Genomic DNA, 20,265 nt, shown 5'->3' with positions numbered 1-20,265 from the left:
GCCCATAACAATCCTTAAGCATCACATTCTCATTGGCCCCTATGCCAAATCCCCTCGGTACCACACCAGGGGATGTACGCAAACTCATCCCCTCTAATGCGGCCGAAGAGGAGAGAAATCATTCGATGGTCACAGAGCACCGAAAAATTTCTCACCCCTTTGGAAATAAAAGTAATTCAAACCTAACTTTTATTTCCTCTAGAGTACGCTGAACATCATGTGTTGTCAGCCGCCCGCCCCGAGCATGGAATGCCACGCCTGCGTTCCCAGGGGAACGTTCAGCATTTTCATGGGGTCACCCATAAAACTTTGGGTGTTCCCCTGACACCGCTCCCTCCATCCCCTACCCGTGCGATTGTGGGGTGCCGGACGGCTCCCCGACAATTGGGATTCCGACAGTCATTCCTCCGACGTCGGAATCCCGACTGCTCCCTTGTGGGGGTCCACGACCCCCATAGAGGGAGAGTAAAATAGGTGGCGAGCGCCCCGCAAGGGACTTCATTGCGCTCCCCATGCTGTGCAGTCGGGATTCCGATGTCTGACTAATGACTGTCGGAATCCCCACTGTCGGGCTACTATACCACACCCGCCATTGTGATGGGTCTCTGACAGATAAGCTTGTTGCCTGCAAAGTTTTTTTGCATATTAAAATAATTATTTTAAATTTAATAATCTGTGCATTTTACATTTTAAGGAGATATGTCCCCATATGGATATAAGGAACTATTCCCAGGGAAAAACCAAGGGAAAAGAATCAGGCGCTTGACAGGATGTGTTTTTCAGGGTGTTAGCTGCTGCTCAATGGGGGGATAGTCAGTCCCCACCGAAAAGAAAACACAAAAACCAGTCACGCCGAGGCGTGTGAGCAGCGCTAAGAAAGGGTGACACACACTGAAGGTACAATATAATTTTAACTCATTAAAAAATGAACATATAATATAGCACAATACAATTAGCAATATAAAAACAATAAGGGTACCATATAAACAGGTTCTTCACATCACAAGCAAGGGTGGGCGTGATGGTCCAGTTTGGACAGTGGATAAAAATGATGAAGTGGATTTGGAGAGGGGAAAAAGGCAAATAATCACAGGTAAGTGCACTTTACCAATTGATGAAGGGTCTGGATGTCCAATGATGACCACAGGTGATAGTTGGAATCCTCACCGTGGTATATAGTTGGTGAAAGGATACTGTCAGTCAGCGTTCCGCTTGAGGAGATGCCCCTTGTAAATACTGATGGTAACTGAAGGGGAGGGGGTGAATTACCCCGATGATTTCCGATGAGCGGTGTCCGCCAAACACGACTGGGACGAATTGAAGAGGTGGCATCAGTTTGTTTGACAGTGTCCTCCTTGGTTGGCAAGCTGGAATTATGCCGCTGAGTGATTTAAGAGGAACCGTGGCCACCAAACACAATGGAAAGGATGGGGTGGTGGGGAGGATGGGTGAATCGGGTTAATCCGTAGGTGATAATACACCAGCAAATGGGTCCAATCTGGATGAAGGATCCCACACTTGGAGCACTTGGAGTGAAGAACCAGAAGTCCACCTGACGCGTTTCACTGCCAACTGCAGCTTTATCAGTTTTATTGATAAAGCTGCAGTTGGCAGTGAAACGCGTCAGGTGGACTTCTGGTTCTTCACTCCAAGTGCTCCAAGTGTGGGATCCTTCATCCAGATTGGACCCATTTGCTGGTGTATTATCACCTACGGATTTACCCGATTCACCCATCCTCCCCACCACCCCATCCTTTCCATTGTGTTTGGTGGCCACGGTTCCTCCTAAATCACTCAGCGGCATAATTCCAGCTTGCCAACCAAGGAGGACACTGTCAAACAAACCGATACCACCTCTTCAATTCGTCCCAGTCGTGTTTGGCAAACACCGCTCATCGGAAATCATCGGGGTAATTCACCCCCTCCCCTTCAGTTACCATCAGTATTTACAAGGGGCATCTCCTCAAGCGGAAGCCGACTGACAGTATCCTTTCACCAACTATATACCACGGTGAGGATTCCAACTATCACCTGTGGTCATCATTGGACATCCAGACCCTTCATCAATTGGTAAAGTGCACTTACCTGTGATTATTTGCCTTTTCCCCTCTCCAAATCCACTTCATCATTTTTATCCACTGTCCAAACTGGACTCATACCATCACGCCCACCCTTGCTTGTGATGTGAAGAACCTGTTTATATGGTACCCTTATTGTTTTTATATTGCTAATTGTGTTGTGCTATATTATATGTTCATTTTTTAATGAGTAAAAATTATATTGTACCTTCAGTGTGTGTCACCCTTTCTTAGCGCTGCTCACACGCCTTGGCGTGACTGTTTTTTGTGTCCCATATGGATATAGCCTATAAGGGTCAGTGGGGTACAAAGTGCTATACTGTATATTGTCAGATATTTTTTTTAAAGAAATATGTGCAATGGTATTTTTTACTATTTTTTTCTCCTGAGTTACACCATTCATTATGGGCCCAGTAACGGTCTAAAGAAAAGAAAGCAAGTTAAGCCATCCCTTTATTTCTATTATCCCTATTGGAACCCCAGTCGCAGTCTGACACTTTATTGTATATTTTTACACACGTTTTGAAATAATTGCATGAAATTGTGGCTGTGCTTGCAATTCCGATGGTCACCACTGCGTGTCGTCAGAGTGCAATCATCAGTAACTGCAGTGCAGCCAGTGTCTCCCAGATTACATTGTACCTGACTTCTATTGATCACTTCTGAGTTCCCTATCAGTTTTACACTTATTTCTTCTCTTCTTTTTTTCAGTTCCTTTTTTATTCAGCTCCTGACAAACCGCGATCCAGCGTTATATTTACTCTTTGCTGGGAGTGGTAAACACACACACACACAGAGGTTAAAGCAAACAGGAAAGTTGAAGCAGATCAGATTTCTTCATCCACCACCTTCCATTACTACAGGGGGGTAACTGGGAGTCTCTGTGCCCCTGGCACCCTGCGATGTGGCCAGCTCCATGTGCACCCTGCTGCTGCTGCATTACATTGCACTCACTGATCCAGCAATCACAGCAGCACTAAGCTAATGCTTCTGCTACAACTGAGGATATTAGTATTATGGCTCGGGAGATGTGAGAATCAGGATGCCCCCCTGTAATGGGTTCCAGTAATAATTCTTCTTGTGATCATTAGAAAGTTGCTGCTGCTGGTAATGCTGTAAGATGATAACTCTGGGGTTGCCTGGACTTCCCTCTGCGAGAGGTGTGATGGTCGGGAATCCAGCTATGGATTTTCCTGGGGACTGCTAATGAAGACTAGTGCATGCAATGAGCCACCAGGGACACCTACGTCTGCTGCAGCAGCACATAAGAAGGGAGTGAGCTGGCTGCCCAGCTGGAGAACCCTCTCACTCTTCCACACTCACAAGTTGACTTTTAATGTTTCCTCCCACATCCAATTCGATATTATCAGATGCAGGCTCTGCATGGGCAACCTAAACTCCATATAAGAGTCATCTGGGGGACTGGCACTGTGCATACAGCCTGACAGTGTTGCTGGGTACCTGCAAACTTTCCTACCAGGAGGCTGACACATTACCTGCAGCCAGAAGCAGAAGGGATCAGCTACAAACCAGGTAACATTGCTGATAGGGTTCTGCTTTGCAGGTGCTTTCCAGGAGGTCACTTCTGCTGGGGTGGGATGTATTGCAGCATGGGTATGTTGTTTCCATGCCTGTTGAGTCTCATTGCTGTGTGTACTCTGGTTGTACCTGAGACATGCAGGAGGGTGCTGTTTGTGAGGTATGGAGATAAAGTGGCAAGAGGGTGCATCCTGGCTTGTAGAGAAGCAATGACTTTATTCTCATACTGATACATGTAACTTTTGTGCTTATTCCCCTGCAGCCAGCAATTACACAGGGACCTGGGGAGATAGACTTCAGGTGTTGGATGCAATATGAGGGATGTCATGTACTCTGCCATGCTGGCTATCCTGCTTTTATTGCTCTCATCTGGATATTGCAAAGATAGGACTGACTCCAGCAACCTCACTGACAAGAACCTGCTGAGCTTCATCATGAAGATCATAAAAAACTTTAAGAAGTATAACATGGAAGAGGAGGATGGAGTGCAGTATACCTCTAAACAAGACTATTACCCTGAGGAGAAGGGGGACATTGAGTATGGTTCTTACCAGGAACAGAGAGTAGGTAAGAGCCATCATTTAGACATTTTTATTTCCAGAGATTAAGAAGTTAGTATATTGGTTTTAATGCCACAAGTCACCTGCTTAAGGTAGTGCCCTATACAGGGCTCTGGTTTTCACTTTATTCCCTGAAACACCCAGAGAAGGAGTGTTGGTAAGTGTTTAAGGAAACTAAATTCAACATAGTAACATCATTGCCAATGTCTGGAGGAAATGTTATCCTGATTATTCTATAATATCCAATAGCAAAATGTAATTTGTATTTCAAGGGTTAATAAACTAATAGCTAAGCTAGTACTTATTAACACAATGTAAGGCAGCGTTGTGGGTTGTGATGTTGCTCAGTTACAGTTTGATAGACATGCAATACTGCTGGCTCTAGGTTTGATGGTGCAGGTAATGCAGTGACTATTGTGAAGCAAGCAGACAATCACAGGTATGTGGGGAAAGGGAGGGTTAGGAGCTGGGAGACCATAATGCTTAGGTGCATTCATAGTATTCTCTTACTGGGAACAAAAGCTTATTGTGAGGATAGATAGATAGATAGATAGATAGATAGATAGATAGATAGTGTAAATTTACTGAACCTCTCAGATAACTGTGTGTGTGCATGGTAGAGGATACGCTGATGACTAAAAACTTTTGAAACGTGGGCAACTGTCTGCATGTTTTTGGCTTTTTATTGACCCGAGTGCAGCCGATTTGGAAGTATATTTGTGAACCTCGGAAGTAGGGACTACGGAGGGCAAAATGTAACATTGCTACTACTATATGCCAGTGTCTGCCTGTGAGGACTGACACACACACACACACACACACACACACATATATATATATATATATATATATATATATACCTCCAAATCAGCCGGCACTTTGACACAAAAGGACAACTGGTTCCGGTGCCCAGAGGAAAAAAAACAATACAAACTCCAGCAATAATGGCACTCCAGAACCAAATAAAGTGAAACACAGACAAATTGTATTACATGTTGGTCAAGCTTTCGGGGTGTAACCCCCTTCGTCAGGACACAATTCCTACAGAGTGCCATTATTGCTGGAGTTTGTATACACACACACACACACATTATACCTAGTAATACGCACTACTACTCTTACAAAGGCATTGTCTAGTATTTGTGCACTGGGAATCATCCTGTGGAGTAGCCTTGGAGTGCATTACTCTGTACTGCCATCAGCGGAGGTTAGATCATTTGAGAATCACATTTATGAAAGGAATAGTGAGTTTGGATTGTTTCGTAGTAAAATGGGATAGTATACAGGAACCCTGACTCAGAACTGTATGTATACAGGAACCCTGACTCAGAACTGTATGTATACAGGAACCCTGACTCAGAACTGTATGTATACAGGAACCCTGACTCAGAACTGTATGTATACAGGAACCCTGACTCAGAACTGTATGTATACAGGAACCCTGACTCAGAACTGTATGTATACAGGAACCCTGTCTCAGGACCATATGTATACAAGGAACTCTGACTCAGAACCGTATGTATACAGGAACCCTGTCTCAGTACTGTATGTATACAGGAACCCTGACTCAGAACTGTATGAATACAGGAACCCTGACTCAGATCTGTATTTATACAGGAACCCTGACTCAGAACTGTATGTATACAGGAACCCTGTCTCAGTACTGTATACAGGAACCCTGACTCAGAACTGAATGTATATAGGAACCCTGACATAGAACTGTATGTATACAGGAACCCTGACTCAGAACTGTATGTATACAGGAACCCTGTCTCAGGACCGTATGTATACAAGGAACTCTGACTCAGAACCATATGTATACAGGAACCCTGACTCAGTACTGTATGTATACAGGAACGCTGTCTCAAACTGTATGTATACAGGAACGCTGTCTCAGAACTGTATGTATACAGGAACCCTGACTCAGTACTGTATGTATACAGGAACCCTGACTCAGTACTGTATGTCTACAGGAACCCTGACTCAAAACTGTATGTATACAGGAACCCTGTCTCAGAACCATATGTATACAAGGAACTCTGACTCAGAACCGTATGTATACAGGAACCCTGTCTCATTACTGTATGTATACAGGAACGCTGTCTCAGAACTGTATGTATACAGGAACCCTGTCTCAGAACCATATGTATACAAGGAACTCTGACTCAGAACCGTATGTATACAGGAACCCTGTTTCAGTACTGTATGTATACAGGAACCCTGTCTCAGAACCATACGTATACAAGGAACTCTGACTCAGAACCGTATGTATACAGGAACCCTGTCTCATTACTGTATGTATACAGAAACGCTGTCTCAGAACTGTATGTATACAGGAACCCTGTCTCAGAACCATATGTATACAAGGAACTCTGACTCAGAACCGTATGTATACAGGAACCCTGTTTCAGTACTGTATGTATACAGGAACCCTGTCTCAGAACCATACATATACAAGGAACTCTGACTCAGAACCGTATGTATACAGGAACCCTGTGTCAGTACTATATTTATACATGAACCCTGACTCAGAACCGTATATATAGAGGAACCCTGTCTCAGGACCATATGTATACAAGGAACTCTGACTCAGAACCGTATATATACAGGAACCCTGTCTCAATACTGTATTTATACAGGAACCTTGTCTCTGAGCTGTATGTATACAGGAACCCTGTCTCAGAACCGTATATATAGAGGAACCCTGTCTCAGAACCGTATATATATAGAGGAACCCTGTCTCAGAACCGTATGTATACAGTAACCCTGTCTCAGAACTGTATGTATACATGGACCCTGTCTTAGAACTGTATGTATACATGGACCCTGTCTTAGAACTGTATGTATACAAGGAACTCTGACTCAGAACCGTATGTATACAGGAAACCTATCGCAGTACTGTATGTATACAGAAACACTGTCTCAGAACTGTATGTATACAGGAACCCTGTCTCAGAATCGTATGTATACAGGAACCCTGTCTTAGAACTGTATGTATACAGGATCCCTGTCTCAGAACTGTGGGGTAGATTTATTAAGCTTGGTGAAGTGATAAAGTGTCTGGTTTTTATCACCGGCCAATCAGCTCCTACCTGTGAAGTTGTGGTTTGAAAAATGACAGACAGGAGCTGATTGGCTGGTGATAAAAAACAGACAATTTATCACTTCACCGAGCTTAATAAATCTACCCTCAATGTGTACAGGAACCCTGTCTCAGCTATGTAGGCTACATTAAAGTGGAACATAGATTATATTCCATATAGGTCATAGGTATTGATGCAGTTTGAAGCAGTCGGTTTGGCATTGCCCTGGTGTTGTGTAAGCGGGTGCTGGGGGCTGTATATTTCAGGATGGTGAAAGCACATGCTTCAGCTTGTATATTGTCTCTTGTGTGTGTCTTATATCTTTTATGCAGCCAGGTATGAAGCAAGCATACTGTATATGACAGAGTAGTTAGCATTGATCATTATATAACCTACAGAACAGACCTGCTTTACAATGCAACCTATACTGTGTCATGTAATAGTAAATTGTATTCAGTACTTGTTCCCAAATATTTTGTGTTAAGTTTTAACTTGTTTCAGAAAACATTCTGTAATCTAGAAAATGTTAATCAACCATCTGATTGGTTGTTTATTTATGTATTTTGTGTTTCAGATCCAGAGAAATCATTTATGTATTTTGTGCTTTAGTAATATTTAGTAATATTATTCCTAGAAACAAATCTGACCACATATTCCACTGATAAATATGATCCATGTGATGGTCTTACTTATACTGAAGCAGCTATCATAGTCTCAGTAACAAGGGGTATCCTCTGTGTATATGTCTAGTGTCCGTGAGTCTCCGAAACACTGCCATCTGTTGGCAGCAAGTGAAAATACAGTACATTTACTAGCTTTCGAAGCTTTTGCTTCAAGCGGGCTTACTAATATATCTGTGTGTTTCCCAAAACCCTGCACTGAATTAATTATAGATATGTAAATTATAATTTTGCAGATCATATCATAATCCTCACTTGCAGCAACTCCGTAAGGACCACTTGCCAGGATGTCAAAAAAAATATATATATAGATTGTGCCAGTGGGAAAGAATATAGAAAGTTTTTAAGTAATTGATATGTCATATATTTTTTCAGCGAGATGAATAGTCCAATCCCGGCATTTCGGGATTGTGCAGCCTATTGCCGGGCTGCCCAGCTGTTCCCGACCCGGGGTACGGCCGCGAGAGGTCAGGTGGCGAGTGGATTCTGGCCTCTTAGCGGGATGTACTAACATCTCTCACTCTGTCGGATGGCCTCACTGGGCAGTGAGCAGGTTCCTGTAACTTGGAGAGGTCGGACGGCAAGTGGATTTCATAGCTGGAGGTGCAGCGCTGTGGCCTGCGCAGCATGACCTATGGGTCACGTTGCGCAGGCCACAGCGCTGCACCTCCAGCGCCAGAACACGCTCACGGCGCCCGACCTCTCCTGGCCGCACATAGCAATCCCCTCTGTCCGCTACCGCCTGCCCCGCTCCACTAAAGTAAGGGGGATGGGCGGTTTTCTTTTATTGGGATCCCAGGAATCACGGGATTGTGCATTTTTCATTCCCGATTCCCGGGATTGAAAAAATGCCCCAGGATTGGCATCCCTACAACAGATGTGTCCCGCTACAACATTGCTGTGTATAGTTGGACTGCGATAGGTAGGCATCACTGCCAGGCACCCACAGGAATGAATGGCATGCTGCCGCTGAATCCCATTATAAAGTAGGCGGAGGAGGAGTGTGCGTATTCATTTATAGGTGTTACTGCTCTTTTACAACAGACTTGGGCCACCTGTGGCTCTTCCGTTGTTGTAAAAACACACGCCTCCCGCTGTAGCTTGTAGTAGCTTAAACCTTTGAGTGTTAATATGTTCATCATTTCCGCCACTCACATTTGCTATATAAATTCAAATAAAAAAATGTGTCAAAAAAATATATATTTCCTGTAGAAGGTAGACATTACGGGTCATTGTGATGAATAAAAATGTTTGCCTGGCAATTATCACCCCTATTTTGACAAATGTACTTGGCACTCAAAGGGTTAAGAACCTCAAGTTATCTTTTAATACTGGGATTTGTAGTTCAGTAACAAGCAAAGACCCACAAATAAACAACCTCTGCTTAAAAATTTGGAAGCATTGCTAGTATATATACAGTATATGCCAAGCACATTTACGATTGCATATTTGTAGATCATTTCCCCAAAACACACGTTTTCGGGGGTTAGCCACAAATATTAAGCATCCCCCGAATGTATGTTGGAGGGACCGCAGCAAGAATCATGGAAACCTGTTGCAATTCCTCCTGCTGGGCTTGCGGACGCATCCCCGATAGTTTTCTATGGAGGATGCATTGCTGCCCGACGCATCAACATCGGACAGCTTTGCATTGGGTCACGGGGCTACCGCCATTTTTGCCAACAGTACTTTGCAGTCCACAATTTTTTTTGCAATTCAGTCTGGTTTAAATGAATTGTAATTTATTTATTTTTTTATTCAAAAATGGTCTACATTGAATTTTGAAGGATGATAACTAGACGTTGGACCTCAAAGGGTTAAATAGGTTTACGCAATTTATAATAATCTACAAATCAGATTCTGTCATTGTTCAAGTGTGAGTTCACCAGACCAAACACTAGAGGGCGTGCATGGGATATCAACTTGGATCATCTGTGCTGTAGTGTACAGTATACTGGGAAACATCAAAATCTGATTGCAGGGTAATTATTTCTAGGTACAGTGCTAGGTTTTACAGATTTGACCCTGGAAATGTGTTTCTTTGTATATATACTATAATATTCTTTTTATGCATAGAAGCAATTCTTGCATTTAATCTCTGTACTTTAAATAACATTATATATTAACTCTTAGAGGATTCAGTACTTGTCACCCAACGTACAGTGTATCTGCACTTGCAGTTTAAGAAACCATGGGCCTTATTCTGGTTCATTCGCAGGGGCTTCGATGGTGGGCATATGCACATGTGCAGGGTTATTTTTGCGCATGTACATATGCCGGGTACGTGCTGCCAGGGCTGCCATTAGGAATTTTGGGGCCCGGGACTGATTTCCAGTCTGGGCCCCTCCCGGGCCCCCTCCCTCCTTTCACTTACCACTTGACTCCTCCCACAGGTCCCGAAGCACAGGCTTCTTCAATGTAGGATGCCGGCGGCCAATTAAAATGCAGCACCGGCTGGTGAGCCAATCAGAGCTTGTGTACTGGCAGCCGCTCAGATTGGCTAATGGTACACAAGCTCTGATTGGCTCAAAAGCCGGTGCAGCATTTTAATTGGCCACCGGCGTCCTGCATTGAAGAAGCAGGCAGCAAAATTAGCTGCCCGGGCCCTTCCAGATGCCGGGGCCCAGTACAGCTGTACCCACAGCACCCCCCTGTCGGCGGCACTGCGTGTGGCCACGGTGTTCACCAGGCGTACACACCCAAGTGGGCGGGGGGTGGGCCAGGCCATTTGCATATAGGGAACACACAGCATTTCATTGGCGTTCCTATGAGAACTCTTGGCCCCGATGATGCGGGTTGGGGGGCGGCGGCCAGCTGACATCACCGAATGTCAGCTGCCCGCCTGGTTCCTCCCGAGTGAGGCAGGGTTTGGTGGACTCACAAGGATGCAAATCAACCAAAATAACCCCCTATGTGTAAGTGCAGACTCACTCATGGGATGTTGCTATGGGCAACAAATCAGAATCTACTTCTAATTTATTTAGCACCTTCTAGAAAATAGTATCTGATCGGTTGTCAATAGCAACACCCCATCTTCAATAGAACTCCCATCACAGTACATTTCCCTTGCTGTATCTAAATCTCTCAATCAAGTTTGTTTTACCAAACTGTGACATATAATAATGACATCTAATTAGGAACAGAAAGTCAAAGAAAACATCAAAGCCTTTTCTATCTGGCATATTACACTGTATTTGCCCCAGGCACATGATAAATTGCTTCAATCCCTGGAATGATGATTTTATAATCAGAGTGGTCAAGATAAAGGGGTTCCTACCACCCTTCGGCATTTCTCAACAGGGTCCCGTTAATATTCACTTTAGATGTAATTGAACTTGTTGCAGTTTTGTAGCAGAAGTAATGTGATCTCAGGATGACATGATACTTTACGTACATGCCGGTGTACGCCGTTCTCTGGAGAAGTGCCGCACATGCACTAATGTTTTCCGCTCGCACATGTAATGAACAGATAAGAGTTTGCTGGGCATGTGCAATCATATCAGCTGATACATGCCCAGTATAAGATAACGGCACAGGTTTACCGGGCATGTGCTGGATCTCCGGCCGGAGTAATACGATTTTAGAATTCCGCTAACACAAATCTTTTCAATGTTAGCAATCCGCCAGAGGGACAAAACGTAGTATGGCACATGGCAAACAATTGATAAAATATTCTGTTTACTGCAAATAAAATGGACCATTTTGCAAACTCACCAATTCCTTGCGATGGCCGTCTCCAAAAATAGGCCTCAATACGTCCAGGACCAGTGGCAAAATTCAGTATCTTGAGGAGGCCAGCCTCTCTCAAGATGTTTAACAGTATTTTAGGTTAAACGTTTCTCGCCATAGTTACTTGGAATGCAGTAGTGATGTTAACAGTCAATGACTTGGAAAACAAAGCCTCCCACAGTAGGCAATTCTTTCAGACTTCACAGCTGATGCGTTTCCTCATAAAGGAGACTTCCTCAGAGGTTTATAACAGAGTGTAAAACATTACCTATGTTTAAACTGTCAAGTTCTATTGAAGTAATAGACATCCAGCTATTCAATTGCTAGCTGAACTTTTGTTATACTAAAAAATGAGATACTGTACAACAGTTTTGAAATGATACTAATAACTGGATCACATATAAAGAGAGCATCTTGGCAGTGTTAAGTCTTCTAATTACTACATATATTTAAACCTATTTCCTTGCCAGATTTAAACAAATTATTAGTAATAGCTCCAAAGTCACTCTCTTCCCATCGTGTATTGTGATCACAGTGATCTGTATATTTAGGAATAAATGTCATTTACTTATTGAAGCCAGTTCCATAGTTGCCGCATATTAATTCTGCTTGAATCATTTTGTTTATTTATCCTTGAGACTGAAATCTACTTCTAGCGCTGTTTGCGTTAGTTTATTAATTGTTGGCGTTTTATGGCCGTTTAAGCTGCATCCTCTCTATTGTCCCATTCAGATCTCTGCAAGACATCTGATTCGGTTACGGTTGACAGTCTCTAGGTTGACCACTAATGGTGAGTAAGTCGACACCAAAATATACCTTAGGTCGACACTGCCAAAAGTTCAACACAAGCTTATGGTCGACATAGGCAAGGTCGGCAGTCATGAGTCGATATGAGTTTTTCATGATTTTTTGGTGTCTGTAATCATACGTCGGCATATATGTACCGCGTCCCCTCACATGGCTTGCTTTGGGCACAATGTCTTGCTGCGCTCAGCATTATATTCCCAGTCTTTGCCCGCTTGGATAGTAAAGTATGAAAAAAACACCTTATTTTATAAAAAAAAAAGTCATGAAATACTCACACCGACCTTTTCACTGTCGACCTTTTGGCAGTGTCAACCTAAGGTGTTGACCCAGTCACTGCCGACCATTAATGCAGTCAGTCAGTGGATAGACAGTGACTGCATAGCACCTGAATCTGGGCATGCACATTGGGGATCTCTCTGTCATCAGTCACCCCACGCTCAGGTTATGTAATCTTCCTCCACGCAGACAGCTGTTTAAAAATGTTCATTACTATTTTTGAAAGGGGTGATGTTTCAAACCTTCTAAAGAGGAAAGTTATGGAAGTTGCCGGTAGCAACCAACAAATCTGACTATTGCTGTTGTTTTAGCAAATGTTCCTTTTTGGGAACCTTATCATGGTGCCGTTTCCCTGATCTCATCTCATTCCCCTGCACTCAGTGATAATGCCCATCCTCAGTGTCACTGCTTAGCCACATCGACAGAGTCACAGCGTGTTTCCGGTGCCTGCCCTCCTGGGACATAATTGGTATAAAAATACAGTTTACAAAAAGGCACAATGGGAAAAAAGTTGCTCCTTGAGTGATGTTGGGGCTATTATTATTATTATTATTATTATTATTATTATTATTTATAATATTAGAATATTTTTTAGCATTCCCTCTGGGTACCATACTCCAATAATCTGTGCAATGCATTTAATATTCCCCGTCTAACCGATACCCCAAAGATCTGTGCAATGGCTTCCTTGATGCAGTGAGGTTTGCACAGTGGAGATGGGAATGGCTACAGTATCTGCCAGAAGTCAGTGTTTTCGAGTCAGGACATGGCTATGGAAGGGTCACGTCACCTTGTAAGCACGTCACTTCCACAGTTACATCACTTATATCCCCATCTTATGTAGGACACTCCATCCACATTTCCCACCACCTCTCTCTGTGTGCTGCTGTTATAGTTTTTTTTTACACAAGGACATTTCTCTAACTCATTTTTCATCCTTCGACATCCCTACCGCCATCTTCTGTCATTTTAAAGTGACACTCTGCATCCAAAGTATCCTCTGTAGACTCCTTTTCGCTTTTTCAAGTGGAATAATTTTTTCCATTCCAGACAACACCTTGATTTTATTTTCTTCTGATGTTTGTTTGGTTTCTGATCATTTTCTCCTCCCCATTGCAATAATCGGCAAACTACTCCCAACCCCCCCCCCCCCTCTCCTTCCCCCCATTATCCTCTATAACGAGCCCTCACAGAAAACTGGACTCTTGCTTTTCATCAACTTATCACCTTTCTGCAACAAACTTCTCTTCCTAATGTCTTTTGTCCTGATCTGGCAGAACAACATCTTAGCCAAATCCCAGTTACCACCCTTGGTCGAGTCGCTCCAACTAATTCCTGCCTCTCATCTTCCAGCATAATCCTACCCATGGAACAGTAAAGAAGCAGGCTGCTCTCATGCAAAGAAAAATAATGTGGCACATTCTTACTCTGTATCAAATCAATGTGCCCATTTATCAACAAGTGTTAGCTATTTAACACTCGTTGAATATTATAAATGGCGCTCCAGCATATAAGCCACTAACTGCCATGTGTTTAAAAAATGACAGGAGCTGATTGGCTGCAGCACCATTTATCGTACACGGGTTTTAAATAGCTAAAACTCATTGATAAATGGTATCCTGCTTTCTTTCACTCCTGCCAAATAGCTTTTGCCAAATAACTCTTACCATTCATCTCCGCGCAAGCTAGTAACCCCAGATGCCTGCATAATACATTTATTCAGGAGCGACAAGATCCAACAGGAACGCCCTTTCCCAGAGCAACAACCTGCACAGTACCTTTCCTGCACCTTCTATGTATTTTATCCCACAAGTGAAGAGAAAGTACCAGTATCTTCTCCTTCTGCCGCGTCCATTTGACCTTGTGTTTCTTATATAAGTAAATTGTGGTCCCGTTTGCTAACACGAGCCTTACATAACATCTGTAATCTTTCTGAGCGAATAGTATTCCCACCAGTAAACAGAAGATACCAACTTGAAATCTTTATGAGGCAGATGTAGTAAGCATTGGAGAGTGATAAAGTGGAGAGAGAGAAACTACCACTACTCTGCCCCTAACTGTAATTTTTTTATACAGCCTGTAACCAGGCAGATAGTAGCTGACTGGCTGCTTTCTTGCTCTCCAAGGCATAGTACATCTCCCAAGGGAAAAAGATTAAGAGCAGCGCTAAAAATTAGTCTGGCAAATTGATCAAATATAGCAATTTTTAATTGGCGCAGTAGGGTGTTAAAACCAATTAAGAACATAATTAATATCAATGATAAATTGAAAGGGGATTAGACCTCATGTAATGGTATAACCTGCACTGGACCAGGTATAAGTCCCTTGTTGGAAATCCTTGGAAGAACCAATTGTTTGGAAGCCGCTGGAGGTGTTATCCTGAAGGAATTGGGGCAAGGTGTACCCAAGTCCAGAAAACTTCAACGATTTATGCGGTATAGGTCCAAAAGAGATGGTGTAAAGTCATCCAAGGTGATGGGGCTCTGATCCAGATAAATAAGCAGGTGGGTCCTAATCCACAAAGTAAAAAGGGGAGAGTCCAATGACACCAACGCATTTCACTGACCGCCTGTCAGCTTTACCAAGGCCTTGATAAAGCTGACAGGCGTTCAGCGAAACGCGTTGGTGCCATTGGATTCTCCCCTTTTTACTTTGGGGATGAAGTACTGCCATTGACCACTAGAGGCCAATAGATGGACCAAATTACTCCTTAACAGAAAGTGAAAGCAAAATTATGTCTCAAACTTATTGGATATGGAGAGAGGGAGGTGTGAAGTAGGGATGGCCATCGTTGCTATTGCCATCGATGATTGCCATTGATGGTAATAATGCAACAGACCATCGATGGTGTTACAATATGCTATGGATGACCATCGATATTTTTACCTATTGATGGTCATCCATTTTGGTTGACTGACTGGCCTGTGGGGCGGGGCTTCATGGGTGCCAGGGGGCGGAGCTATGCTGTGCCATCGATGGAGGGAAACATTGGGTTCTCCCACTCTGATGGCAAAAGTATTCGACATCAGCCATAATTGATTTCAAATCATCGATGGTCGATGGCCTAGTGTGAAGACAGAGATTGGAGGTAGGAGCATAGCTGTAATTTTGTTGGGCTTTTAACTAGTTGAAAAATAAACTTGTCTTCAAACAATTCTTTGTCCTGCACATTCATTCTTAACTGCACATACAGTATACTTGCCTACTCTCCAGGAATGGCCGTGAGGCTCTCAAAAATGTTGGTGGCCGCCCAGAAAGTGGGCAAGTCACCTCCATTGCCTGCACCCCCAACCACTACCCCTATTCCACAACCTCTGGGGGATCAACATAGCCCCGCCCCTCACTTTACAATGAAAGTAATCAGGATGGGCCACAATGAGGGATCTATGGCAGTTGCAGTTTGTGTAGCATAAAATACATAAAATTACTTATCCCCTACATGAAAACTGGATGCACCCATGCAGATTTGACTAATACTGGAGCTTTCAACCAATCAGAGAGCAATGTTTTCTATCTTCCAGCCTATTGCCAGACAGTGAAAGACTCAGCGTACTGATTGGTGGATGGCTGGAACTGTCCACCAATCAGAGTGCTGACAGTCATTCAATGTATGGAAACATGAGGAACGATGGAGTGGGACCACAGGAAAGTCTTAGATTATGAGGTAATATGTTATCTAAAAACAGAAACATTTTTTCCTGTTCTCAAAAGGGAAAATAACTAATTTAAAATATGCTGATATATGTGTATACATAATGTACATTAATATATTTTCTCTAACGTCCAATGGGATACTGAGCTTCACTACTATGGGGATTGAGACCTCCGCAGGAGAGACAGGCACATCAAAGAACTTTCAGTGTGGGTGCACTGGCTCCTCCCCTCAATCTCCCTCCACTAGTTTTGAAAAATGTGCCTCAGGAGAGGCAGTGCTTCTGGATGCTCCAGAGTTTTTCTACATTTATTTTCAAAGTTTGTTATTTTGGGGCGCTGTGGTGACCACACAGCTGTCCTGCTTCGTGGGTGTCAGGGGAAGGGTCAGTCCCCGACCTCTTCAGGTGCAGAGCTGACCCTGCTACAGGACAATTCGGTCCTGTGTGGGGCTTGTCACCGCACAGCATTGCGCTGTGGCGAGCAAGTCCCCTAGCCGCCGCACACCCCTGACAGGTCTGAAGACTTCAGTGTTGAGTACAGGCTGGGGGTCCCACAAGGGGACCCCGCAGCCATTTCTGGTGCGGCAAGACGACGGCTAGTAATGGCGGCTCTCCAGCAGGGACCGCGTGAACCCCGCGTCTGGTAACTGACATAGGGGTGCTGCCGCTGGACCACCAGGGACACCCCTCAGGTTATAGGTATATAATATTGCACCTTTATTATATATTACACCTTATTATATGTCAGTATAAATATAGGGAAGCGCCAGCTCCGTGCACAGGGGGGCGGGGCTTCACTCAGAGCGGGACCAAGCTCTGCTGGGCGCGCGCTGTCACTTCCTGCTTCTTCACACGCTGCCAGACTCCATTACAGAGGGCTCCTCACTGGCGTGGTGGATCCGGGTACTTGCAGCACGGCAGAGACAGCAGGTTTTATAGCAATTTAGCGCTGCTGCGCTATCTGGCTTATTTAGACACTGTGTTGTTTATGTCACTGTGTTTAGCGTTACCAGCTCACCCAGATCTGTGAGCTCAGGTTAAGGGTGCACTTGGTTCCCCAATTGCTCTGTTTTTCCCCCACTGATTAGTTACAGAACACACATAAAACAAGCACATAGTCTGCTTCACATCCAGAGGTGTGGTGTGTGCACGTGTGTGACTGCGTGGGGGTTGTGTTGTACTGCTGTACACTGTAGTACTGTTTCAGCATGGTGAAAAAGTTCACTTGTATGGTGTGTAGCACCAAGTTTGTGCCTAAGTCACAGTCCCAGGTTACTTGTGAGGCTTGTATGTCACCACAACCCAGTAGTGCTGACACTCAGATCAGTGGGGTGCCCCCACAGCTTGTGGGGCCGTCTCAGGCAGAAGAGCAGGAGCCTGTTTGGGCCTCCAACATAAAGACTTTGTTGGATTCTGTGGCTTCACAGCTTTCCACTAACACTCAGCAAACGCAGAGGGTTCAGAGGGAATTGTCCATGTTAGCTGCCAGGGTGGATATTCTTCATACCCTTAATGTACCTCCTCCTCCTGCAGGAGGCTGGAAGCTACCCTCAAGTCCATATATACGGCTAGTGGGGCATCCCAGCGCCCAGTTTTAGCCAGCTGCTGGATGGCTAAGGCTATTCATACCTGGTCAACCCAGATTCAGGAAGGGTTGTTGGGTGACATGACTGTGGCCCAGATAGGTGACAGCCTGCGTCACATTCAGGATACCGCTAAGATCCTGTGCGAGGCGCAAAAGGGATTGGGCGCAATAAACGCGCGCAATTCAGCCATGGCGGTTTCAGCCAGACGGGCCTTGTGGCTACGTCAGTGGTCTGCAGATGTAGATTCAAAGAAGAGTGTGGAGGGTATTCCCTTTACAGGAGAATGGCTTTTTGGGAGTGAATTAGACGGTTGGATTTCCAAAGCCACGGCAGGAAAATCTACCTTCCTTCCATCAGCTCCCACAGTTGCAAAGCGTACCTTCACAGGTGCTTCCCAGCAGTCCTTTCGTGGGAACAGGTTTCGCCCCAAAGCTAGGGGCGCCTCCAATGCCAGCAGGGGCACGAGAGGCAAGTTTAGGAAGCCTAACACCTCCAACACCCAGGACCGTCCAAATGCCGCGGCTTCCTCTAAGCCTGCAGCATGACGGGGTTTTCCCGCCACGAGACTCTCTCGCGGTGGGAGCGCGATTGTTGCATTTCAGCCATGTGTGGGACGCCTCGGGTCAGGATTCCTGGGCCAGGGGTCTCATTTCTCTAGGTTACAGGCTGGAATTCGACAAACCCCCTCCCAGAAGATACTTCAGGTCGGCACTTCCAGCATCCCAGGAGGATCAGGTTCTCCTTCAGGGGGCCATTACCAGGCTGCTTCAGTCTCAGGTAATTGTACCGGTGCCAGACACGGAGCAGGGGCAGGGATATTATTCCAACTTATTCCTGGTACCGAAGCCAGACGGCTCAGTGAGACCCATCCTGAATCTAAAGTCACTGAACCCCTTCCTGCGTGTGTTCAAGTTCAGGATGGAGTCCTTGCGCTCTGTGATCGCCAGTCTAGAGAGAGGGGAGTTCTTGGCCTCTATAGACGTCAAAGACGCCTATCTACACATCCCTATCTGGCCCCCACACCAAATCTATCTCAGGTTTGCCTTGGGGAACGACCATTACCAATTCCGGGCGTTGCCTTTCGGCCTGTCAACAGCCCCGCGGGTTTTCACAAAGGTAATGGCGGAAATGATGTCACTACTCAGGCTTCGAAGGGTGAATGTAGTGCCATACCTGGACGACCTGCTTATAAAGGCAGGGTCGGCAGAGGCTTTAAGCAGTGCTCTCAATCTGTCCATACAGGTACTAAGAGACCACGGGTGGATCCTGAACATGCCCAAATCATCGCTGGTTCCGACCCAGAGGATGGTTTTCTTGGGCATGATCCTGGATACATCGGAACAAAAAGTCTTTCTGCCGATGGAAAAGGTCACTGCAATACAACAGCTGGTCAGGGAGGTCCTACAGTCCCCTCTGGTACAGATCCATCTTTGCCTCCGGCTTCTAGGCAAGATGGTGGCTTCATTCGAAGCAATACAATTTGGCCGCTTCCATTCCAGGGTCTTTCAATTGGATATTCTGACAAAATGGTCCGGCTCCCCCCTGCAGATGCGCAGAAGGATTGGCCTTGCAACAAGAACCAGGATCTCGCTACAGTGGTGGCTAGATTCATCCAATCTGTTGGCAGGCAGACGGTTCCAGATCCAGGACTGGATTCTGGTAACCACGGACGCCAGCCTGAGGGGCTGGGGAGCTGTGACACAGGGAGTCCGCCTACAGGGTCGATGGTCTCCACTGGAGTCGGGCCTTCATATCAACAAGCTGGAGTTGAGGGCGGTCTACTACTATGCCCTGTTACAGGCAGCTCCATTGTTACAGGGCAAGGCGATCCAGGTCCAGTCGGACAATGCCACCACTGTGGCCTACATAAATCGGCAGGGTGGTACCAAGAGCATGCCTTGCTTGAGAGAAGCGTCAAAGATCCTGCTTGGGCGGAACAGAATGTCCAGGCCCTGTCTGCCATTTTTATCCCAGGGGTCGACAACTGGGAGGCGGACTTCCTGAGTCGTCACGATCTTCACCCGGGAGAGTGGGGCCTTCACACTCAAGTGTTCGATGCCATAGTGGATCTGTGGGGGCTCCCTCAGATCGACCTGATGGCTTCACGATTGAACCACAAGGTAGCAATGTACTGTGCACGGACCAGAGACCAGGGGCGATAGCGGTGGACGCTCTCACCTGGACCTGGGATTTCCAATTGGTGTACCTGTTCCCACCTCTCCCATTGTTGGCTCGGGTGCTAAAGCAGCTCCGGCATCAGGGGACGGAGGCCAT

At 45.2% G+C, this 20,265-nt stretch overlaps 1 protein-coding gene across 1 annotated transcript in view; it reads left to right on the top strand.

Annotated features, from left to right (window-relative positions):
* The first annotated feature begins 2,725 nt into the window (after positions 1–2,725).
* Positions 2,726–20,265, top strand: part of ALKAL2 (ALK and LTK ligand 2) — a 44,448-nt gene continuing 26,908 nt past the window's right edge. The window contains exons 1-2 of the mRNA XM_083174796.1: positions 2,726–3,611; positions 3,880–4,184. Of these exons, the coding sequence (XP_083030922.1) occupies positions 3,932–4,184 (253 nt within the window). The 5' untranslated portion in view covers positions 2,726–3,611; positions 3,880–3,931. The remainder of the gene's footprint in view (positions 3,612–3,879; positions 4,185–20,265) is intronic.

Source organism: Crinia signifera, chromosome 3 (genome assembly GCF_055691185.1).
Source record: "Crinia signifera chromosome 3, ASM5569118v1, whole genome shotgun sequence".
NCBI classification, from domain to species: domain Eukaryota; kingdom Metazoa; phylum Chordata; class Amphibia; order Anura; family Myobatrachidae; genus Crinia; species Crinia signifera.
The sequence above is the reverse complement of the archived record's forward strand: the minus strand, read 5'-3'. Positions and strand labels throughout refer to the sequence as shown.